The sequence below is a fragment of the Pristis pectinata genome, chromosome 7, assembly GCF_009764475.1.
Source record: "Pristis pectinata isolate sPriPec2 chromosome 7, sPriPec2.1.pri, whole genome shotgun sequence".
NCBI classification, from domain to species: domain Eukaryota; kingdom Metazoa; phylum Chordata; class Chondrichthyes; order Rhinopristiformes; family Pristidae; genus Pristis; species Pristis pectinata.
Window position 1 is genome coordinate 54,002,561 of NC_067411.1, and position 21,059 is coordinate 54,023,619.

Consider the following 21,059-nt stretch of genomic DNA (forward strand, 5'->3'; position numbering starts at 1 on the left):
CTAATTCCTGGGATGAGGAGGTTGTCCTACCAAGAGAGACTGGATAGTCTGAGTCTGTTTTCATTGTGTTGTGACTGCTGAACTGAGTCACATGGAGGCTGTAGCTGAGAGATACAAGAGGTCTTTTTTCTATACAGCAGATCTGGAGAATCCATTTCTCTTCTCCTGACCATCAACAATACAGTGATGTTTCATACATTTTAAACACAAAGGCAATAAATGATTAACTAAATTTCAATGGCTATAATTACCTACATTAACATTTTGATTGCAGACAGGTAACTTTTGCAGAATTACACATTTACAATGGGAGGACATCCAAAATGGCAGAACCCCTTTGAATATTTAAATACTGGTGACTGGTCTGAGAGCTTCTGAGCACAAACTCCAGACACCTCTTGTTAGTGTTGAGGGATGGCTCCCTGAATATACCAACAGGCAGAATATTAAGTGATAAAACAGACATGTCCTGTGCATTAAGCAGCAGGGATATGCCTATAACAATGTGTTAATACAGGAAATGGCTACTTTAATGGCTTCCTTGATCTCATCATGAAGGTTTCAATGAGCAGGAAGATAAAGATTCACCTAGATACTAGGGTACAGAATCAGAATGTCCCACACCTGACGTTTTCACTTGTGGAAGAGTCATGAACAAGGGTACATAGGTACATAACAAGTTGCCAGTCATTGAAAACTGAGGTGCATTGTAATTTCTTCTCTCAAAGGATGGCAAATCTCTGGCATTCATTGCCCCCCCCCCCCCAAAGAGTGGTGGAGGCCAAATATATTTAGAGTGGAGATAGGTAAATATTTGAAAGATTGAGGAATTGATAGTTATGGGGAACTGACAGAAATATTGATGCCAGCATAAATCTGCCATGATCATGTGGAATGGTAAGGCTGGCTTGAGGGCCCTATTTTTTTATGGTCACATGAACCGTGAAGGGATTGGGAACAACCACACCAGAATAATACCAAAGAACAGTACAGAACAGGAATAGGCCCTTTGTACCTAGGATGTTGTGCCAAACTAATTAAGCTAGTAATTAAATGCATAATTCTGCCTACACAATGTCTATATCCCTCCATTCTCTGCACATTCGTGCACCTATCCAACAGCCACTTGAACACCTCTGTCATAGTTGCCTGCACCACCACTATTGACAGCACATTCCAGGCACCAACCACTGTGTAAAAGAACTTGCCCCATACATCTCCTTTGAATTTACCCCCTCTCACCTTAAATTAATGCCCTTTAGTATTAAACATTTCAACCCTGAGATAAAAGATACCAGGACTAGGGCTATGTGGATTAAATATTGGGGACAGTCTTCACAGACTGCTCTAGCATTCTGTTGAATATAGAAAATGAAGCAATAGTCTGAACATGATTAAAGGCTTTGATCAGATGTACGAATTCATTGATAGGATAGATACAGAAACTATTTTCTCTCGTGTAGAAAACCTTAAAATTAGATTTAGGCAACTGAAATTGGTAGATTTTTGGTTAGGGAAAATACAAAAAACGGCAGATTCTGGAGTATTAGTGAATGTGGTATCAGGGATGGATGGACTATTCCATTATCTAAATTTCAAGCAATCATTGCACTTGCCTGCTTTATTTCTTCAGATCCTTTTCGTTCTTTGTCACCACTGATTTCCACTCTAGCACAGCCCTTCCCCTCCACTCCCTGGATCGGGAATGTTAATTTTATTCCTCTCCCCCGCCCTGCCCCGCCCCACGTGTCTCCTGTTCTCCATTCCAAAACAGCTGCTGTTTTACAGATGCAAGAATCGCACCAGGTTCTGAAGACATGCACAGCAGAGTCTGACCTAAAAGGGCCGAGCATTCAGTCCTCGTGTTATGCATTCTAGCAGAGCAGGAAAAAACGTGCCTGGAGTGCGTGCCATCTACCCACCGAAACCCAAACAGAAACTGGTGTTGCGGAAGAGTTAAGGTGCACATACCGACCCTGCCTGTTGCGGCACACTTTGCCCTCCTTCGCCTCAAGCAAAAATAGCAGACATTAAAACTGCAAAGAGAAACTGGATTCCAGGACACCTGAATGCGTGTGTGGGGGGAGGGGTTGAAGTAGCTGATCTGATGTGAAAGGTGCAAGGAGCTCACTCATTTTGGCATGTGCAATGGGAACAAAACCTGTCTTTCTGGTTACTTGTAAACCGAGAAGTTGGGTCGCCCTGTATAACTGCGGTGATTGGCATTGTAGCTCTGCCTGCGAGAGTGAAGCCTCCAACCGAGCTGAGGCTGGGAACTGAGTGTCAGCAATGCGGACCCCGGTGGTGATGATCCTGGGCTTGGTTTTTGGCCCCGTCGGGTTTGTATTGATCCTCACCTGCACCGTGGCTCCTGCGTGGAGAGATGTGACCGAAATCCCTGGCGGGTCTCGGGACGAGGTGCACCACCAGGGTCTCTGGGAGATCTGCAAGGACCTGCAGTCGGTGCGAGAGCTGTCCTGCCATATACAGGACGATGCCTACTTCGCTGACCAAGTGATAAGCATCGCAAGAGGACTCACCATCGCCTCTCTGGTGGTATCTGCGGCCGGCATCCTGGTGGCGTCCTGGGGTGTGCGCTGCTGGACCGATGCCTCCAGCCCTGCCATCGCCGGGGTGGGAGGGATCATCCTGGTGCTTGGCGGGGTCCTGACCCTCATCCCGGTCTCCTGGTACACCGATCGACTCAAACAAATCCCTAACAGCGTGGCTGGCACCAGGCTCACAGTCGGATACGCCGTGGTCCTGGGCTTCATTGGAGGAAGCCTCACCGTTATCGGCGGCGTCACCCTAATGTTCAGTTTCGGCAAGTTACGGAAAAGCAAGAGTCCAGCCTTTAAGGATTATTACCCGAAGAGCTCGGCCCAGCCCGCGAACAGATATCCCACTGGGATTTCCAACCCAATCACTGTCATAGACGTCCCACCCTCCAACGGCACCACAGCAACTCCCTGGGATGATGATTTGTGACCATTCCATAGTCGCCGATAAACGGTATGGATTAAACAACTTGCAGTTAACAACGGACAAGAGAAGCGGGCCAGTAGGGCCATCTCTTTGCACCCCTCAATACCTAACCTAACCGGGGTACCCTTTCTCATGGACAGAGTTGTAGCAGCAGGAACCAGCCCTTCGGCCCGTCTCACCCTGGTATTGGTTTATTATTGTCACTTGTACTGAGGTACAGTGAAAAACTTGTCTTGCATACCAATCGTACAGATCAATTCACTACACAGTACATTGAGGAAGTACAGGGTAAAAACAACAGAATACAGAGTAAAGTGTCACTGCATTGCAGGTAGACAATAAAGTGCAAGGTCAAACAAGTCCATCTCATGGTTTAAGGGAACTGTTCAATAGTCTTATCACTGTGGGATAGAAGCTGTCCTTGAGCCTGGTGGTATATCCCCTCAGGCTCCTGTGTCTTCTGCCTGATGGAAGAGGAGAGAAGAGAGAATGACCCAGGTGGGTGGGGTCTTTGATTATGCTGGCTGCTTCACCAAGGCAACAAGAGGTATAGACAGAGTCCACGGAGGGGAGGCTGGTTTCTGTGATGCGCTGGGCTGTGTCCGCAGCTCTCTGCAGTTTCTTGCAGTCCTGGGCAGAGCAGTTGCCATACAGATAGCTGTGATGCATCCAGATAGGATGCTTTCTTTGGTGTATCGATACCCTGCCCACCATGATGCCCATTTACCCTAATCCCATTTGCCTGCACTAGGCCATTACCTTCCTATCCAAATACCTTTTTCCAATGTTGTAATTGTACCCACCTCTACCACTTCCTGTGGCAGCTTGTTCCATATACCCACCATCCTCTGAGGAAAAACTTGCTCCTCAGAAACATTTTTCTATGTTTCTATAGAAGATGTCAGGGGTAAGTTCTTTACTTGGAGAGTGGTGAGTGCACGGAATGGGCTACTGGCAACAGTGGTGGAGGCGGATACGATAGGCTCTTTTAAGAGACTTTTGGATAGGTACATGGAGCTGAGAAAAATAGAGGGCTATGGGTCTCTAAGGTTCGGCCCACAAAAAGCTTTGTGGGCTGAAGGGCCTGAATTGTGCTGCAGGTTTTCTATGTTTCTAGATCCCTTTTTCCCCTCTCATCTTAAACTTATGCCCTCTAGTTTTAGACTCCCTCACCCCAGGGAAAAGCATGCCAAATGCCTTCTTCACTACCCCATCCACCTGTGTTGCCATTCTCAGGGAACTATTCCCTGCCATTTACTGCGTATGTCCTGTTAGTATTTGCCACATCAAAAAGCATTACTTCACACTTATCTGGATTAAATTCCATTGGCCTATAATTTCTGTTCTGCTTGATAGTTTATTTGATATCTATTCTGCTAGGTGCACCGACTCCATTTGGTCTGAGCTTTATTATGAGTATACTTAGCTTTTAAAAGTCCAAGTATATTACATGTATATGACGACTCTTGCCTACTTAGATCTTTCTTCAAAATATTCAGTAGGTTGGTCAAGTATAAATTTAATCTTTAATATTCATTATATTTTTCCACAAGAGGTTTTGCTGATTTAACCAGAAGTGACAGTTAATGATTATCCTTAAAACATTTGTTTCCATACCTTATCAGCTAAAAATAATTGTTTGTGTTTTCACATCAGGAATTTTCAACGACATATCTCAAACGGTACCTAAACCAAGTAGTTGTTGAGATAACCATCACCTGCCAAGTTCCTTTCCAAGGCACACATCGTCTTGACTTCAACTGATACTACTATTTACTCATCGTTGCTGGATCAAAATCTTGGAACACTCAGCTAACAGGATTGTGAAATACTTTTAACCCATAGCTGTCAGCAGTTTAAAAAGGAGCTTCGCTACCATCTTCTAATGGGCATTTAGGCTAGGCAATGCCAGCCTTGTCAGTGAAGGTAAATGAATTTTAAAGATCCATTCATTGCTGAAGTCAATGGGAGCAACCATGTGTTATATTTCTTGTTTAGATGCAGAGAGAGGAAGAAAGCATGAGCCAAGATTTTTAAAGAAAAAAACTGAAACTAATAATGTGTGGAAGCATTAAACTTTTTGTCAAATGCCAAGAAATGAAGAATAACAAATTGCAGTATAATCTTCTGAACACAAATGAGTTTACAAGTGATAACATTGGGAATTAATGATATAATTCATTGAAATTGGGAACAAGGTGGTTAAAAATTGCTTAGTGTAATTGTGAAATTGAACCTTAATTAGCCTCAAAGCAATCTATTGTATAAGCCAGGAATGGTGGAATTTGAAATATGTTTGGGTAAATTACTCTTTACTGAAATGTAAAGGAGAATCTAGGTTGTTTACAGAAACAAAATTCAGTATGTGCATATGATTTTCTGAATAAATCCAGTGTCAACAAACAAAAGTTTGGGAAGGGACACAATTATTAAAGACTAATCTACCAGACAACAAAAGCAGTGTATAAAGTTATTTAATATTTCCAGTATCTAGCTTCTAAAGGAACATTTGCAATGCCAACCAGCCATGGATGGAATAAGTGGGCATGTAATGGCAAGTGTTAGGAACTAAAATTGGGTCTGCAATATTGCATGCAGATATTTGAATCAAACAGTTTCCTTACTATAGCAAATGATTTGATATTTTACTGTAATCACATTACAGAATAACAAGCTCCAAGTAGCATGCAGACACATGAGACTGCAGATGCTAGAATGTGGAGCAACACACAAAGTGCTGGAGGAACTCAACAGGTCAGGCAGCATCTATGGAGAGAAATAAACAGTTGATGTTTCGGGTTGAGGCCCTTCATCAGGACTGGAAAGGAAGAGGGCAGAAGCCAGAATAAGAAGGTCAGGAGAGAGGGAGGTGCACAGGCTGGCAGATGATAGGTGAGTTCAGGTGAGGTGGGGAAGGTAGGTGGGTGGGGGAGGGGGAGATGTAAGAAGCTGAGAGATGATATGTAGAAGAGGCAAAGGGCTGAAGAAGAATGAATCCGGTAGGAGAGGGCAGTGGACCATGGAATAAAGGGAAGGAGTTGGGGAATAGATGGGCAGGACATGAGGGTGGGGGAAGGGGAAAGAGAAGGGGTGAGGGGGCCACAGGAATGAGGGAAGACAACAGGGGGGGAAGGGGGGGGGAGAGAGGAGGGAAGTTAGAGAAATCGGTGTTGAGGCTGTCAGGTTGGAGATTACCAAGGCAGAATATGAGGTGCTGATCCTCCAACCTGTGTCTGGCCTCAACATGGCAGTAGAAGCAGCCATGGGTAGATATGTCAGTATGGGAATGGGATGTGGAAGTGAAGTGGCTGGCCACCGGGAGATCCTTGGCAGACAGAGCAAAGGTGCTCGATGAAGTGGTCACCCAATCTGCTTCAGGTCTCACCGATGTAGAGGAGGCCACACCAGGAGCACAGGATGCAATAAATGACACCCTCGGATTCACAGGTGAAGTGCTGCCTCACCTGGACAGATTGTCTAGGGTCCTGAATGGTGGTGAGAGAGGAGGCGTAGGGACAGCTGTAGCACTTGGTGCGGCTGTAGGGATAAGTGCCAGGTCAGTGGGGAGGACGAATGGACAAAGGAGTCGCAGAGAGAGTGATCCCTGCAGAAACAGAGTGGAGGGAAAGATGTGCTTGGTGGTGGGATCCTGTTGGAGGTGGACGAAGTTGAGAAGAATGATGTGTTGAAATTTGGAGGCTTGTGGGGTGGCTGGTGAGGACAAGGGGAACCCGTGCAGGAAATGGAGGAGATGCAGGTGAGAGCAGCATTGATGGTGGTGGAAGGGAAACCCCGTTTACTGAAAAAGGAGGACATCTCAGATGTCCTGGAGTGGAAAGCCTCATCATGAGGACATGTGGCAGAGGTGGAGGAACTAGGAGAAGGGGATGGCATCCTTGCAAGTGACTGTGTGGGAAAATGTGTAGCCAAGGTATAGTCAAGAGGTGTAGTGAGAAGAGGTGGTCATAACAAGGTAGATTGAGAGGTCAAGAGTCCATCTCATCATACTAGAGGACCGTTAAATAGTCTTATAACAGCAGATAGAAGCTGTCCTTGAGCCTGGCGGTATGTGCTTTCAGGATTGTACCTTCTACCCGATAAGGGGTGGGGGGCTGGTGGGCTGGGAAGAAGAGAATGTCTGAGGTGGGTGGGGTCTTTGATTATGCTGGCTGATTTACCGAGGCAGCAAGGAAGTGTAGGCAGTGTCCATGGAGGGGAGGCTGGTTTCTGTGATGTGCTGAACTGTGTCCGCAACTCTCTGCAGTCTCTTGCAGAGATGGGTAGAGCAGTTGCCATACCAAGCCATGATAAATCTAGATAGGATGCTTTCTATGGTGCATTGAAAAAATTGGTGAGGGTCAAAGGGACATGCCAAATTTCTTTAGCATCCAGAGGAAGTTGAGGCACTGCTGAGCTTCCTTGGCCAGTGTCTACATGGTTGGACTAGGACAGGCTATTGGTGATGTCGGCACCATTGATGTAAACAGGAGCATGTGCACACCCCCCTTCCTGAAGTCAATGATTAGCTCTTCTGTTTTGCTGACATTGAGGGAAAGGTCGTTGTCATGACACCATGGCACTAGGCCCTCTATCTTCTTCCTTCATTAAGGCACGTTACCTTATTTTTTTTAAGGTACCAGCAACTGTGGGAGGAAAGGAATTGTTGATGTTTTGGGTCAAAACCCTGCATTAGGACTGAGAATGAAGAGAAGGGGAGTGGTGAGAAAGGAGTCCGAGGCGATTGGTGGACTGAGGGTGTAAGATGACAGGCAGGTAGTCCCAGATAGGGGACGGGAGCAGGGGTGGAGTTGGGGGACAGTGGCAGGTGAATGATAGATGGAGGCAGACAGAGAGAGGAGATAGAGAAAACAGAAAAAACAGATGGAGCAAGGTGGGGGAGGGGAGTGTGAAGATTGGAGGCAGCTGCTGGAGGGAAATGAGCAGGAACACAAAAGGCTGCCTGGACTCTGGTAAGTAAAGGAGGTGAGAATGGGAACCATTAGGGGAGAGGTGAATGGCAGTTGGAACCAGAGCCAGATGCAGGGAATGGGGGGGGGGGGGGGGCGCGTGTAGGGAGCTGTGGATGAACTGTGTGTGCAGTGGGTGGATGGAACCAGGAGGGGGAGGGAGACTGCTTAGGAATGAAAAGATGGGTGAAGCAAGGCTGGGTTGGAATGAAGGAAAGGGGACAAAAATGGGAGGACTGAGGAGGACCAGAAAGGAGGGGGAAGGCAAACAAAAACAACCCACTCTAGGGGAGGGTTACCTAAAATTGGAAAACATTGTTTGTACCATTGGGTTGTAGACTACTCAAGTGGAATACGAGGTGTTGTTCCTTCAGTTTGTGTTGGGCTTTATCCTGGCAGGAGAGAAGGCCAAGGAGGGACGAGTCAGTGTGGGAATGGGAAGGGGAATTGAAATGCTCTGCAACTGGGAGCTTGGGATGGCCATTGCAGATTGAGCGTAGGTGTTCTGCAAAACAGTTGCTGAGTCTGCGCTTGGTCTCACCGATGTAGAGGAGGCCACATCGGGAGCACTGAATGCAGTAGACGAGGTTGGAGGAGATGCACGTGAACCTTTGTCTCACTTGGAAGGGCTGTTTACATCCCTGGATGGTGATGAGGGAGGAGGTGCAAGGACAAGTGTTACATCTACTGCAAGGGCAGGGAAAAGTGCCAGGGGTCAGGGAGGGATGGTTAGGTGGGGAGGGATGAGTGGACCAGGGGAGTCATGGAGGGAGTTGTCCTTGCAGAATGGAGGAACAGGTAGCGAGGAGAAGATGTGGCTGGTGGTGGGATCTCTGTTTACGTGGCGGAAGTGACGAAGGATGATGTGCTGGATGCAGAGACTCATAGGGTGAAAGATGATGACTAGGGGAACTCTATCTCTGTTCTGTCTGGAGGGAGGCAGGGTGAGAGTGGAACTACAAGAAACAGAGGAGATAAATTACCTGACCCCAGTGATTCATTTTCCACTGATGGTAGTTCCACTTGTGTACTTAGTATTGTGGATTGTCTACATGATAGAACAGTTCTTTGAAAATGTCTAAGTAAATATTTATTGCAGGTCCTCCGTGGATTATGAGCATCCAACTTTTGTACAGCCTGTACATATGAACGAGCATTTGGGAGACGGGCAGGATGGGCTTGCTGGCCGCTGTGGGCATTGTCTGCTGTCTGGTGACTCAGTTCCCAGCTGCATTTCCAACTTGCAAATTGACTGGGTTACGAGCAGTTCACAGAAACCTGGGGAATAACCTGTATTCCCTTCTTGCACCTACTGCTCATTCTTTCAAAGGATTCCACCTTAAATGGTTTGGATGAGGTTAAAACAACATTGCTCCTGCAGTCCTAAACCCATTCTTGCGGTGTTTTCAAAATTTGGCAGACATGAACTGAATCACCTTTGAACCCAAGATCAATTTGAACTTCTCTCAACTTTGAGTTACATCTGTTGTCACTCATCATGAGAAAGGTGCACATTTTGAACTCAGCATAAGGCATTCAATTACTTAAAGTTTAGAGGTGCACAGAAAGTGTAAGGTAAGTTTGTGAATAATTTATATTTTGTAGCTCACTTGTTTCTTGGGACAGGAATCCTAGTATCAGAATGGAAAGCTTTAGTTACAAGGAGAGATTGGATAGGCTGGGTTTATTCTCACTGGAACATCGAAGGCTGAAGGGGTAACCTTAGAAGTGTATAACATTATGAGGGCATAGACAGGGTAGACAGTCAACAGCTTTTCCCTTGGTTGGGAGAGTCTAAAATTAAAGGGTATAGGTTTATTAATGTCACATGTACCAAGGTGTTGTAAAACAGATTTGAGGTCTCAGAAGGCAAGGACTCTGAACATGGTCTGGAGAGGAATGATCTATTTACAAAAGACAAACGCGGGGAAAGGGTAACGGGAATAACACACACACACAGTTGATAGCGAGTGTGGGGAAAATCGCAGTGGGGGTAAAATACACACACACAACGAACTGGGTACAGACAATCAAGGAAAAACAATACGATACCCACCACCCCTTGACTCAGTGCAGGCACAGGTCTATGCTGCCAGGGATACTAACTAAGATGTTCCCAACCCTTTTAACAGTGCATACCTTACCAACAATTTCTCCAGCACAGTTCCATGGTTCCTCAGCCTGGGATGAAGGAGGGTGATCCCTCGGGGCAGGCAAAAGAGCTAGCCAAGCACATGTGACCTTTATAGTGCTGGAGAGCTGGGGGGTGTCCAGCCCAGGTAATTTAAAAAGGCCAATGGGCCGGTGTGTGCTGATGGGTGGGGTGGGGTGGGGCGGGGCGGGGGCGGGGGCGGGGCCGGGCCGGGCCGGGCCGGGCCAAACCAAACCAAACCAAACCTTGATTGGCAGTGGTATGTCTTCTGACCAGGTAGGGGCAGTGCTGTCACGTGACATCCATGACCTTCCACAATACAATCTACCCTTTGGAAGTCACACCACTCGCCAATTATTACATGGAATACAGTGAAAAGAAAACCCATATATTATAATAGAAGCCTTACCCTTAACAGACTGATAAATCATGGTAACAACTATTTCTAAACTTTAGGTTAATATACAGCACTAATGAAAGTGCTCCTGATAATTTGGCAAGCACAACATAATATACAGACAGGAATAACAATAAGAATGACAGCTTTCGCCCAGTGAATGACGGTTGCCCACCATCCCCCCAGAGACCCAAACGGTCACCAGTTTCCCCATGAGGTGTCGTGCTGGAGGAGCTGGTCCCTCGCTTTTTGAATTTTAGCCACCGAGTCCCGAATGTGAGCAGCCAAGTGGCTGATGTTCCTTGGCTCATCAGGGATAAATGTGCAGAACTCCTTACCAATCACTGCACAGGTACCACCATCAGCAGTGAGGAGGTAATCCAGGGCCATTCGATTCTGCACGGCGACCATCCTGGCAGCTGTCAGCTCTGCCGTTGTCCACGTCAGGGCGTCTTCGGTGTGTTGCAGTGCCACTGCCATTTTGTTGGCCAGCGTCTTGAGCACGCTGGTTATCTGGATGACCTCATGGGACAATCGGGCTGTGGCATACGTGGGAAAGGCTATCATCCAAAATCTCTCCACCTCCATAATGGCCCTCTTGTCCTGGTGGCTGCTGTATGCCGGGTGCTCCCCAAGGTCATCTAGGGCGTGGATATAGGGCACCACAAACGCTGGAAAGCAGCAAACATACCAACTCGCGGGGAGCCACGGGTTGGCATGGTGGCCGCAAATTCAGTGGGCCCCATTCAAAGTCCAGGGAGCCCCCAGCTTAGTGGTACCATCGGCAGTGGTCACTGGGGCACCCGGATAGCAGTTTCGCTCGCAGTCGCTGTGACCGACTGAAAGGGTGGAACCGTGCTCATTCGGGAGCCTGCACCAGCATTCCTTAGGTCTGCTCACCGGCTGTGGAACGACCCTGAGAGTTGGGACTCGGGTGGAGGTCAAATTGTAGGGAGGGAAATACCAGTTCCTGAAACACCCACCCCATCGGGGATCGCTGGAAGAGATGTTATGTAGTGGTGAGGGGAGTGGTGGGGGACTGCCATACGGGCCCCCCCAACAGATATGCCAAGACCCACAGGAGTGAAAAGTCTATGTAAACAGTTCATCTGAAAGTCATCCAGCGGGATCGGCATAAGTGGCAGAGCTTCATCAGCGTGTACTGGGGTTCGCACGCAAATCCAGCAGTCTGATCTATTAGTGGTGCTGGCAAATTCACAAGCAACTCTGCACCCTTGGATCTTCTGCCAGAGACTCCATTTGGTGACCGTCTCACTGGCTGAGACCTGTAATTCAAAAGGGACACCTGCCTGGCGGGGAGCAAGTGGCAGTGCTTGTTCCACAGCTGGCTTTGCTGCTTCGAAAGCAGCCTGTTGTTCGGATCCCCAAAAGAATATGGCTTTCTTATGGGAGATTAAACCGTGGCAGATAGAGGGGCTATGAATATCTAAATCCACCATTGCATACCAAGGCTTGTCCAGGTGACCTGTAATGTCCTCCACTAAGGTGACTATGTCGGGCATGGCGGCAGCGAGAGGGGGGGCAGACTTGTGGAGGTGTCTGCAGTCTGTTGTCAGGCGCCACGTCCCATTCTTTTTGTGGACGGGCCAGATGGGACTGTTGAAGGGAGAGGCTGTGGGTCTGGTGATGGCCTCCTGCAGTAGGGCTTGGACGGCCTCAGTGATATCTAGGTGTCCCCCCAGCGCTCTGTATTGTCGGCTACAGATGACCTTGGAGGGAGGTGGAACAACAACTGGTTCCCGTTTGGCTGCTCCAACTACGACTGTAGCCCGTGCAACCCCAAACATAAACTTGCCCCTGTTAGTATGGAGGGACTGTCCCTCTAAAACATCGATTCCCAGAATGCAATCAGGCGAAGCCGCTATCAACACTGTTACGGGTTGAGGAGGTTGGTTCCCGATGGCCATGCGGATCATGACTTCCCTCGCAGGTAAAAGGGAACCCCCTAACCCTTCTATTTGCATCTGTGTCCCTTTCCACCCAGCGGGGTCACCCAGGATGATGGTGTGTTGGCACCCGTGTCGATGAGTGCCATTAACCTCTGTATGTTCCCCCTTCCCCAATGTACAGCGATGGGTATATGTGGCCTCAGGTCTACCGGGCAGTAAAAGGCAAATGCACCAGGACCCCTGGCCTTCATCCCGTGGGAGGGGGGTGGAGGTCTGCCACCCCGGGGGTGGAGGTCTGCCACCCCTTGGGTGAAGGTTCCTGCTGGTGGAGATGGGTCATTTCCTGTCTCAGCAGGTCCTGGAGCTCAGCCTTGAGGGCAGGAGAGACTGTTTCGAGTGGGGGAGGGGCAGAGGCAGTGTTGGCGGGGGCAGTCCGCATGGCCCAGAGGTTGGGGGCGCCCCCTGTGTCAGGCTTGATCCCAGGGTGGTTGTGGGTTTTCCCCTGGCCATATGTGCGCCCGCAAAGCTCCTTCCATGGCGCATAGATGGCAGAGGTCGGGATCCCATCTGTGCTGGCGCAGTCCACCCCTGCACGCAGCAGGTCCAAGAATAGCCGTTTGCACGTAAAATGAGGGGTTGTGTCTCCAGCCCTCATTTTCGCCCTATGGACCTGGGTGGGCACACCCCGCTGTGAGTACTGTAGCCCTTCCAGGAGGGTGATGGCATCCCGCATGGTCTTCCCATTAGCTGGTCCCATGAGGGGCAGGACCACTGGCCTCAAATCGGGACGTGTAGTGGGGACCAGGTATCCCGCTAGCATGCTGGTCACCCTGGTATTTTCTAAAAAGTTGCGATCGCAGGCTCCCTCATAAATGCTGGTCACCAGCGCCCACTCCCTAATGACCCTGGTGCCCTCACTGACTGTGGTCCATTGCGGTCACCAGTATAAATCCCACTCGAGAAGGGTAGGGTACTGGACCCTCACGATGGTCACTACCCAATCTCACAGGGTAGTGCCTTCCTCGATCCCTTCCTGTGGTGCCCGTAGAGCATAGCTGATACTCTGCTGGTCAGACAGGCTTCCCAGGGTGCTCGCTTCCTGGTGAGAGAGGCTCACGCTGGGGGCTCCCTCATCCCACAGTCGGAGCAGCCATGTGGCCAGGTGCTCTCCTGGCCGCTGGCGATACCGATCCGCCAGCTGGATCAGCTCCTTGGCTGAGAAATACCAGGTCTCCGTAGTCTCGGAGGGACCGTGGGCACTTTCCCCTGCAGGGACCTCATCCTGACTCCCCTCCCTTCTGTGGCAGACCTGGGACCGCGTGGTGACGGGTCAAGCATGCAGGGATTCGGGTGGGTAGGGGGAGGGTGGGTGTGATGGGACCCAGGCTCCTCAGGCACCCCCTCCCCATCAGTATCCATCCATATATCCCCATCCCCCAGCCATGCATCCAGCTTGTCGCTGCGCCAGACCAGGGCTCAAATTTTGAGTGGGTCCAGCTGCCAGCCAGACCGGCGGGCTGTCTGCGCCTGCTGCATTTGGATCAGCCTGCAGGCAACCTCGGTACCTCTGGCCTCAAGCTCGTTGGCTCGGGTCTGGGCAGCCTGGACTGCCTCCTGCAGCTTACAGCAGTGCTGCTGGAGCACCTCTATCTCCTTGTCTTCTTGGAGACCCATATCCTGTATCTGGCCAGTAATCCTGACCTGGCATCTCAGGAGGAATGCAAACAGCCAGAAGGCACCCTTTTAGCCTTGGGGAACCCCGACCTCTGGAGGAGGGCGACCACGTGGTGCCCCATTTTCTCACCACAGGGGTCTAACTGTTCGGCCCAGTCCACTGGTTTACCGTGGTCTGCCAGCATGCTGGCCAAGCTCCTAAATCCCTCGCTCTCGTTCGTCCACCCAGGAATCCTATCCTCAGTGCCTGCACTGGCTTTCTTGCCCCTATTCCAGAACATCCCTCCCCGCGTCTGTGTTCAGCCAAGACCTTTGAGACCCTGCTCGCAGCGCCAATTGTTTGTGAAACAGATTCGAGGGGTCTCCAAGGCAAGGATTCTGAACACAGTCTGGAGAGGAATGATTTATTTATAAAAGACGAATGTGGGGAAAGGGTAATGGGAATAACACACACATACAGTTGATAGCGAGCGTGGGGGAAATCGCAACGGGGGTAAAATACACACACACAACGAACTGTGTACAGACAATCAAGGAAAAACAATACAATGCCTGCCACCCCTTGACTCAGTGCTGGTACAGCTCTATGCTGCCAGGGATACTAAGATGTTCCCAACCATTTTAAAAGTGCACACTTTACCAATGATTTCCCTAGCATGGTTCTTTGGCCTGGGATGAAGCAGGGTGATCCCTCGGGGCAGGCAAAAAAGCGAGCCAAGCACATGTGGCACTCTTCATAGTGCTGGGGGGTCCAGTCCAGGTAATTTAAAAAGGCCAATGGGCTGGTGCCAGCAAGGACTAATCGATTACAAAGGCCAATGGTCAGGTGTGCGCTGATGGGTGGGCAGGGCCTAACCTTGATCAGCAGTGGTGTGTCTTCCGACCAGGTAGGGGCAGTGCTGTCACGTGACAGCCACGACCCTCCACAATACCCAAGGTACAGTGAAAAACTTTGTTCTCTATGCCATCTATACAGATCATTTTATCACATCTGTGCTCTGAGATAGTACAATGGAAAAACAATATCAGAATGCAGAATAAAGTATTACAGTTACAGAGAAAGCACAGTGCAGGCTGACAATAGGGTGCAAGGCCATTACAAGGTAGATTGTGAGGTCAAGAGTCCTTCTTATTATACCATGGAATCATTCAATAGTCTTATAATAGCAGGAGAGAGGCTGTCTTGCTTTATCAAGGCAGTGCAAAGTGTAGACAAAGTCCATGGAGGGGAGACTGGTTTCCATGATGTGCTGAGCTGAGCCCACAACCCTCAGCAGTTTCTTGCAGTCACGGGCAGAGTAGTCGCCATACCAAGCTGTGATGCATCAGGATATGTTTTGAAGGATATCTGAGGGGAAAAGTTTTATCTCCACACAGAGGTGGTGGTAGAGGCAGATACATTACATTTCATGGGCATTTGGACTGTTACTGTGTTAGGAAATGAGTAGATGGATATGGGTCTAATGAAGGCAAATGGGATTAGCGTAGATAGTCATGATGTTGGGCATAGACAAGTTGGGCTGAAGGGTTAATTTTTGTGCTGTACAAAATGTGCAGAATGTGGACATATCAGCTGTAAAAAGATGTTAGGAAACCATGTCAAAGTCAAGTTTATTATCATATGCACACTTGGGGGCTGCCCCCAGAACACACTACACAAAATATGTATTTCACTGTTTTGATGTACATGTGATGAATAAAGATATCTTATATGTATGCACAGGTGCAATGAGAAACACTTGAAGCAGCATCACAGGCACATAGCACAAGGAGCACTCAAATACAAAATTATACTTAGTTTTTTTTTAAACAAGAAGGGACACAATTAGAACTAAGAAGTCTATTTTAGTGCAAAGTGATCATAGTGTTGCTAAACTGTAGTGATTAGAGCTTTGCCAGTTGGCTCAAACAGTGAATGGTTGAAGGGAAGTAGCCGTTCTTGTACCTGGTGTGGGACTTCAGGCTTCTGTACCTCTTGCTGGGTGGTAGCTGTAAAAAGATGGGCATTTTGCAAAGGGATCTTTGATGATGGATGCACCTCAAGGCAGCACCTCACATATATACTACCAACGGTGGGGAGGGACGTGCCCTGTGATGTATTGGGCTGAGTCCAATGGCACCCATTGCAATGATTTTTGGTCTTGAACTTCAACACTTCCAATTAGATTGTTAGACAAAGAGATACAAAACCCAGGTAGGCAAATGGAGCCAAGGTGGAGATAGCCTTGAAATCAGATTCAGCACATTTTCCCCCCTTCTTGCATGCCCATCAACTAACCCCCCCCAAAAAAAAATTGTTGTCACCCATGTACACTCTGAAATTAATGGCTAATTAACCTCCTAGTATCTTAGGCATTGGTGAGGAAACTGGGGATTAAGTGGTTTCCACTTCTCCTGCAGCCTGTGGGTTCCCCTCAGTGTGCCAAAGTTGAACCCAATGAAGTAACCATAAGACAGTAGTGTTTAGATGGGAGGACCCCATGATCATTGTTGCCCCCAGGAAATGCTATCAGTAAATACTGAACTCTTAATAGGGTTTAAATCAAAGCTTAAAATAATTTCACACTGCTTTGTATAGAATTTTAGAAAATCATTAGTTTTAATTTGCACCCATCTCAATTTGTGGATCACAAACCTTTCCATAGTTGCAAGTCATTCCAGCTGTAAATGAACATGCAGATGTTTAACCTAGTGATACAAAATGATTCAGAAACAATTTAGTCTCTGCTAGCATCCCAGGAAGTTTGCTCCCCATCACAATTGTCCATCTTTGTTCAAAGTCAAGTGGTCCCATTGAATTTAAGCAAAAAAAAGATACAGACTACTTAATTGACAAATAGATAGAAAAAAGGTCAGTTGTTTGCTTCCCTAGGTGTTTGAATGGAATGAAAAAATATCATAGTATTAAAGTAATGGAACAAATTTTGTCTGCATAACAAAGCACCTAATAGTCCCAACTTTGTGGTACAGGGTTGAATTCTATAAAAGCATCTACAGCCAGGCTTTCCTTCATTACTCACTTTCTCCAAATAGACTGTTGGAGGAACTCTTGTCAAGAAGCAGCTATTGTTTTGGTGGGGGGGGGGGGGGGGAGGTGGGGGTGGAGAGGAAGAAGAGAGGAAGGAGGAGGCAAGAAAGGGAGGATAGGGAGATGAATTGTCAATGTTTCAAGTCAAGACCCTGTATCAGGACTGAGTTTTGTGGGGGTGGGAGAGATGATAGCTGGAATAAAAGTAGGGCAAGACAGGGCAAGTCCGTATTAGGTGGTCGAAGGATGATGGGCAGAAGGGGTAGCAGTGGAGTTGGGAGACAGGCATTGGTGGAAGCTGAAAAGGTGACAGCCAGGCTGGGGTTGGTGGAGGAAGGAGGGACAGGGGCTGGAGGCAGATAAACAGGAAAGAAGTGACAGGACTGGAATCTGATAATAGTTCTCATTATCACAGAGAATGGCAAATTTGTGTGGGGGGGGGGGGGGAAGATAGGATGAGAAATTGTGATCAGCTTAGTTTTGATAAATGGCCAATTTGTTGCAGCAAGGTATATTAAATGAAGTGCAAATAACCATTAATGAAATCAACCATCAAGAATATGTTGCAACTGTTTATTTAATTAAAATACAATTTCAATCCACTTTGACTAAAAAGTATTCTGAAGCTTCAGCTTGATGCTTGTGGTTCCTGGAACAGATCGGACAATTTTTAGACAATTTAAAACCAGCTGGTATTTGTACAAAAACAAATGTCAGTCTAGGAGTTCGGAACTTTCTGCCTACTTGGGGTACTGGACTGGAAACAAGGTCAGGTTTAAGATTTAGTTCAAATCATGACGACTTGCTTTTTAAATTGAGTTGTTTCCCCTGGTGAAAATGTTGATCTTAATCTAGTTCTCGATCAAGTTATTTCATAGTTTTCTTGGTGCTAATTGTATTGGTTTAAAGTTTGAAAAGGCAATGGCTCAGATACGTTGTAGCATTTTTAATAACAGGGTAGCTTGTTGGACTTTATCTCAAAAAGGACAGAACTAGACAGATCAAGTATTGCCATAAAATATGAGAAGACAACTTGAAGCCCGAAAACCTGCAAAGCCACCCTGATAACATCAGTTCTAGGTAGTTGAATAGTTTGTCACATGCAGATTGGATGATCAATTGTCTGAGCACTGCACTCAGTCCTGTGGTTAGCTCCCAGTTGTCTGCCATGCTAATTCACCTTCCTATTCAGGCATTTAAATCAGTGGCCTCCTGCACTATTACAATGGGAGAAACAAGCTTGAAAAATACTTCTTCCACCTGGGCATGTTGGTCCTGCAGGATTATCAAATCTACAACTTAAAAGTTTACCAGCATTCCTGGCTGTCAACATTTTGGCTTAGTTTTCTGTATTGTCAGGCAGCTGCCTTGTTCCAGGACTTTGCCATCAGCAACACATTGATCTTTACAGAGATTGTCCCTTTGTGCCCCAAATAAATTTCCTACTTCTGACAAAGGCTTATTTACCCAAACCGTCAGATTTTTCAATGCTGTCCAACGTACATTTCTGCTTTGATTTCAATCTGCAGTTTTTCCCTTCTCTTCACCCCAACACTTTCAGATGAGGGGTGTGATTAGCAAATTTTACGACGAACAGTTGTGAGTTTTGGTAGCGAGGCCAGTTTTGGGTTAAGAATATTGATCATTTAGTCATAGAAATCACAGCATGGAAACAGGTCCACTACATCCATACTGACCAGCAGACATCCATTTGTATTAATCTCATTTTCCAGCATTTGGCCCATTGCCTACTATGCATCAGTGAGTCAAGTTCTTATCTAGACACTGATGCTGTCAGTGACACTGCTTCCACCATTCAGGTGGCATGTTCCAGGTATTCAGTGAAAGGTCCTGTCCAAATTTCTTCCTTCACCCCCTCCCCCTCAAATTTGTGTCCTTTAGATTTTGTAGACCTCTGATAAGGGGAAGTTTCCTACAGTCTACTCCATCTATACCCCTCAATCACATCCCCTCAGTGGGGAACCTTGCCTTTCATAACAGAAAATCCTTCCCAGGCATCATCTAGTGAATCATCTCTGCAACCTCCCCAGCACACTTTGTATAGTGTAGTGAACCAGAACAGCACAGTATCCCAGCTGAGGTCTGACCAAAGTCTCAAAGTTGAAGCATAATCTCTCTACTCTTGTATTCAATGCTCTGGCCTACGAAGGCCAGTATCCTATTTACCTTAACCACATTACTCACCTTGTACTCTATGCTTTGGCAAGTTGTGTAGGGCATGGCAGATGGAAACTAATCTTGAAGTTTGAGGCAATGCATTTTGGGGAGTTTAATAAGGATAGAACAGAGTGAATAGTAGGGCCCTAGGAACAGAAGGACCTTGAATTCCATAGATCAATGTGGCAGTACATGTAGAGAAGGTGAAGGAAGCATGTTTTAGCCAGGGTGTAGAATACAGGAGCATGGAGGTCATGGTACAACTTTAAAACTTACAGGAATATTGTTCAGTTCTAGTTGTGACATTATAGGATAGACAATTGCACATGAGGATGCAGAGATTTAGCAGGGATGGAATGATAGAAACTTCCTCATATCTAAAAAAACAGCATACTTTATGAGTAGAGGGGATCCATGTGGTGCAATTGTGAATGCACTGTCCAGAAAGGCAAAGCAGATTTTATCAAAGCACCTGGACAAGCACTTAAGTCACCAAGTTTAGTAGACTATGGAGCAAGTGCTGGTAAATGGGATTAGTACAGATGGTTGCTTGTTTGGCACAGAAATTGTGGGCCAAAGGGCTGGTATGGCAACAGCTCTCAAAACACTAATCACTAGCCCAATTATACTCCATTTTAGGACAGATGCACCTCCAACACTCCAGACTGACTATAAGACTAAACATTCAGCACCTCTTATCTGAAGCTATGGTGGCTGTGCACATCAACATGCACTCTTAACTTGCTAAAATTGACAACACAAGGACAAGAACCAGGTCAATGTTAGTATCCCTGCTATCCAACCAACTTGGGTAGACTGTTGCCTGCAGTACATGATGCATTTAGCTTTAATAACTAGAAGATGCAATACAATGACTTTGGTACACCAATAGTAGCTGATGTTTGCCACCAAGGACTTTGCTTAGAAGCTTTTATTTGCTCATTAAACAGCAATAAAGAACCCACAGATGCTACCTTCTTGTTTAAAGATCAAATCCAAATAATCAGCCCTATAGTATTTTAAGCAACTTCATGGACTATGGTTCAAGGCGACACAGCATGTGGTAGTTGGAACAAATGCTAGCCTTGCTATTAACACCTCATCCAAGAATGACATTTCCCAGACATTTGATGCTGTTAAACTTTAGTTACCAATTTAAAACATTTGCTTGTGTTTGGACTAAAATACTAGATGAGAGCTGATATCTGTAGAACAGATAGCTAGTTAAAGTGCCTTTAACCTATACATTTCTAGTTGTTGCACTATTGGATTGATTGCAGAGGAGATTCCCCAGGATGTTGCCTGGATTGGAGGACATTTCTTATGGGGAAGTGATTGGATAGGCTGAGCTTGTTTTCCCTGGAGCCAAGGAGTGACTTGATAGATTGGAGGAGCAGGTCCCTAACAGGTAGGGGCTGAGTATTTAAAAGTCGTGCTTATTGGTTAATTAGTGAGGGTGAGTACTTGAGGTAATTGAAAAGGACAAAATATTAGGAGGGGTATTAGGAGGGTGGCTCAGGGTAAGAGTGGAGCCTTGAGGCTTTGGCTCAAGAGGCTTCAGTGAGCAGAGGTTGAGGAAGAGCTAGCATCTTGAGGGGTAAGGCCAGTAAGTTCCTTTAAGTTAAAGTCAGATTGGGTAACGAAGGCAGCAGCTAGGGCAGTTGTGTGCTCTGAATGCAGTATGTGGGAAGTCAGGGACAGCATGTAAAAGGTGCATCCAGCTGCAGCTCCTGGCAAAGTGTTAGGGAACTGGAGCTTGATGAACTTC

At 47.1% G+C, this 21,059-nt stretch overlaps 2 protein-coding genes across 2 annotated transcripts in view; one reads left to right on the top strand and one right to left on the bottom strand.

Annotated features, from left to right (window-relative positions):
- The first annotated feature begins 2,073 nt into the window (after nt 1–2,073).
- LOC127572611 (claudin-23-like) lies at nt 2,074–5,442 on the top strand. The gene is made up of 2 exons (XM_052020065.1): nt 2,074–3,012; nt 4,642–5,442. The coding sequence occupies exon 1, from the start codon at nt 2,290–2,292 to the stop codon at nt 2,986–2,988; it is 699 nt and encodes a 232-aa protein (XP_051876025.1). The 5' UTR covers nt 2,074–2,289; the 3' UTR covers nt 2,989–3,012; nt 4,642–5,442.
- A 12,230-nt stretch (nt 5,443–17,672) lies between these two features.
- The window catches only part of LOC127572493 (very low-density lipoprotein receptor-like), a 36,756-nt gene continuing 33,369 nt past the window's right edge, over nt 17,673–21,059 (bottom strand). Inside the window, exon 19 of the mRNA XM_052019841.1 lies at nt 17,673–17,762. Within this exon, the coding sequence (XP_051875801.1) occupies nt 17,742–17,762 (21 nt within the window). The 3' untranslated portion in view covers nt 17,673–17,741. The remainder of the gene's footprint in view (nt 17,763–21,059) is intronic.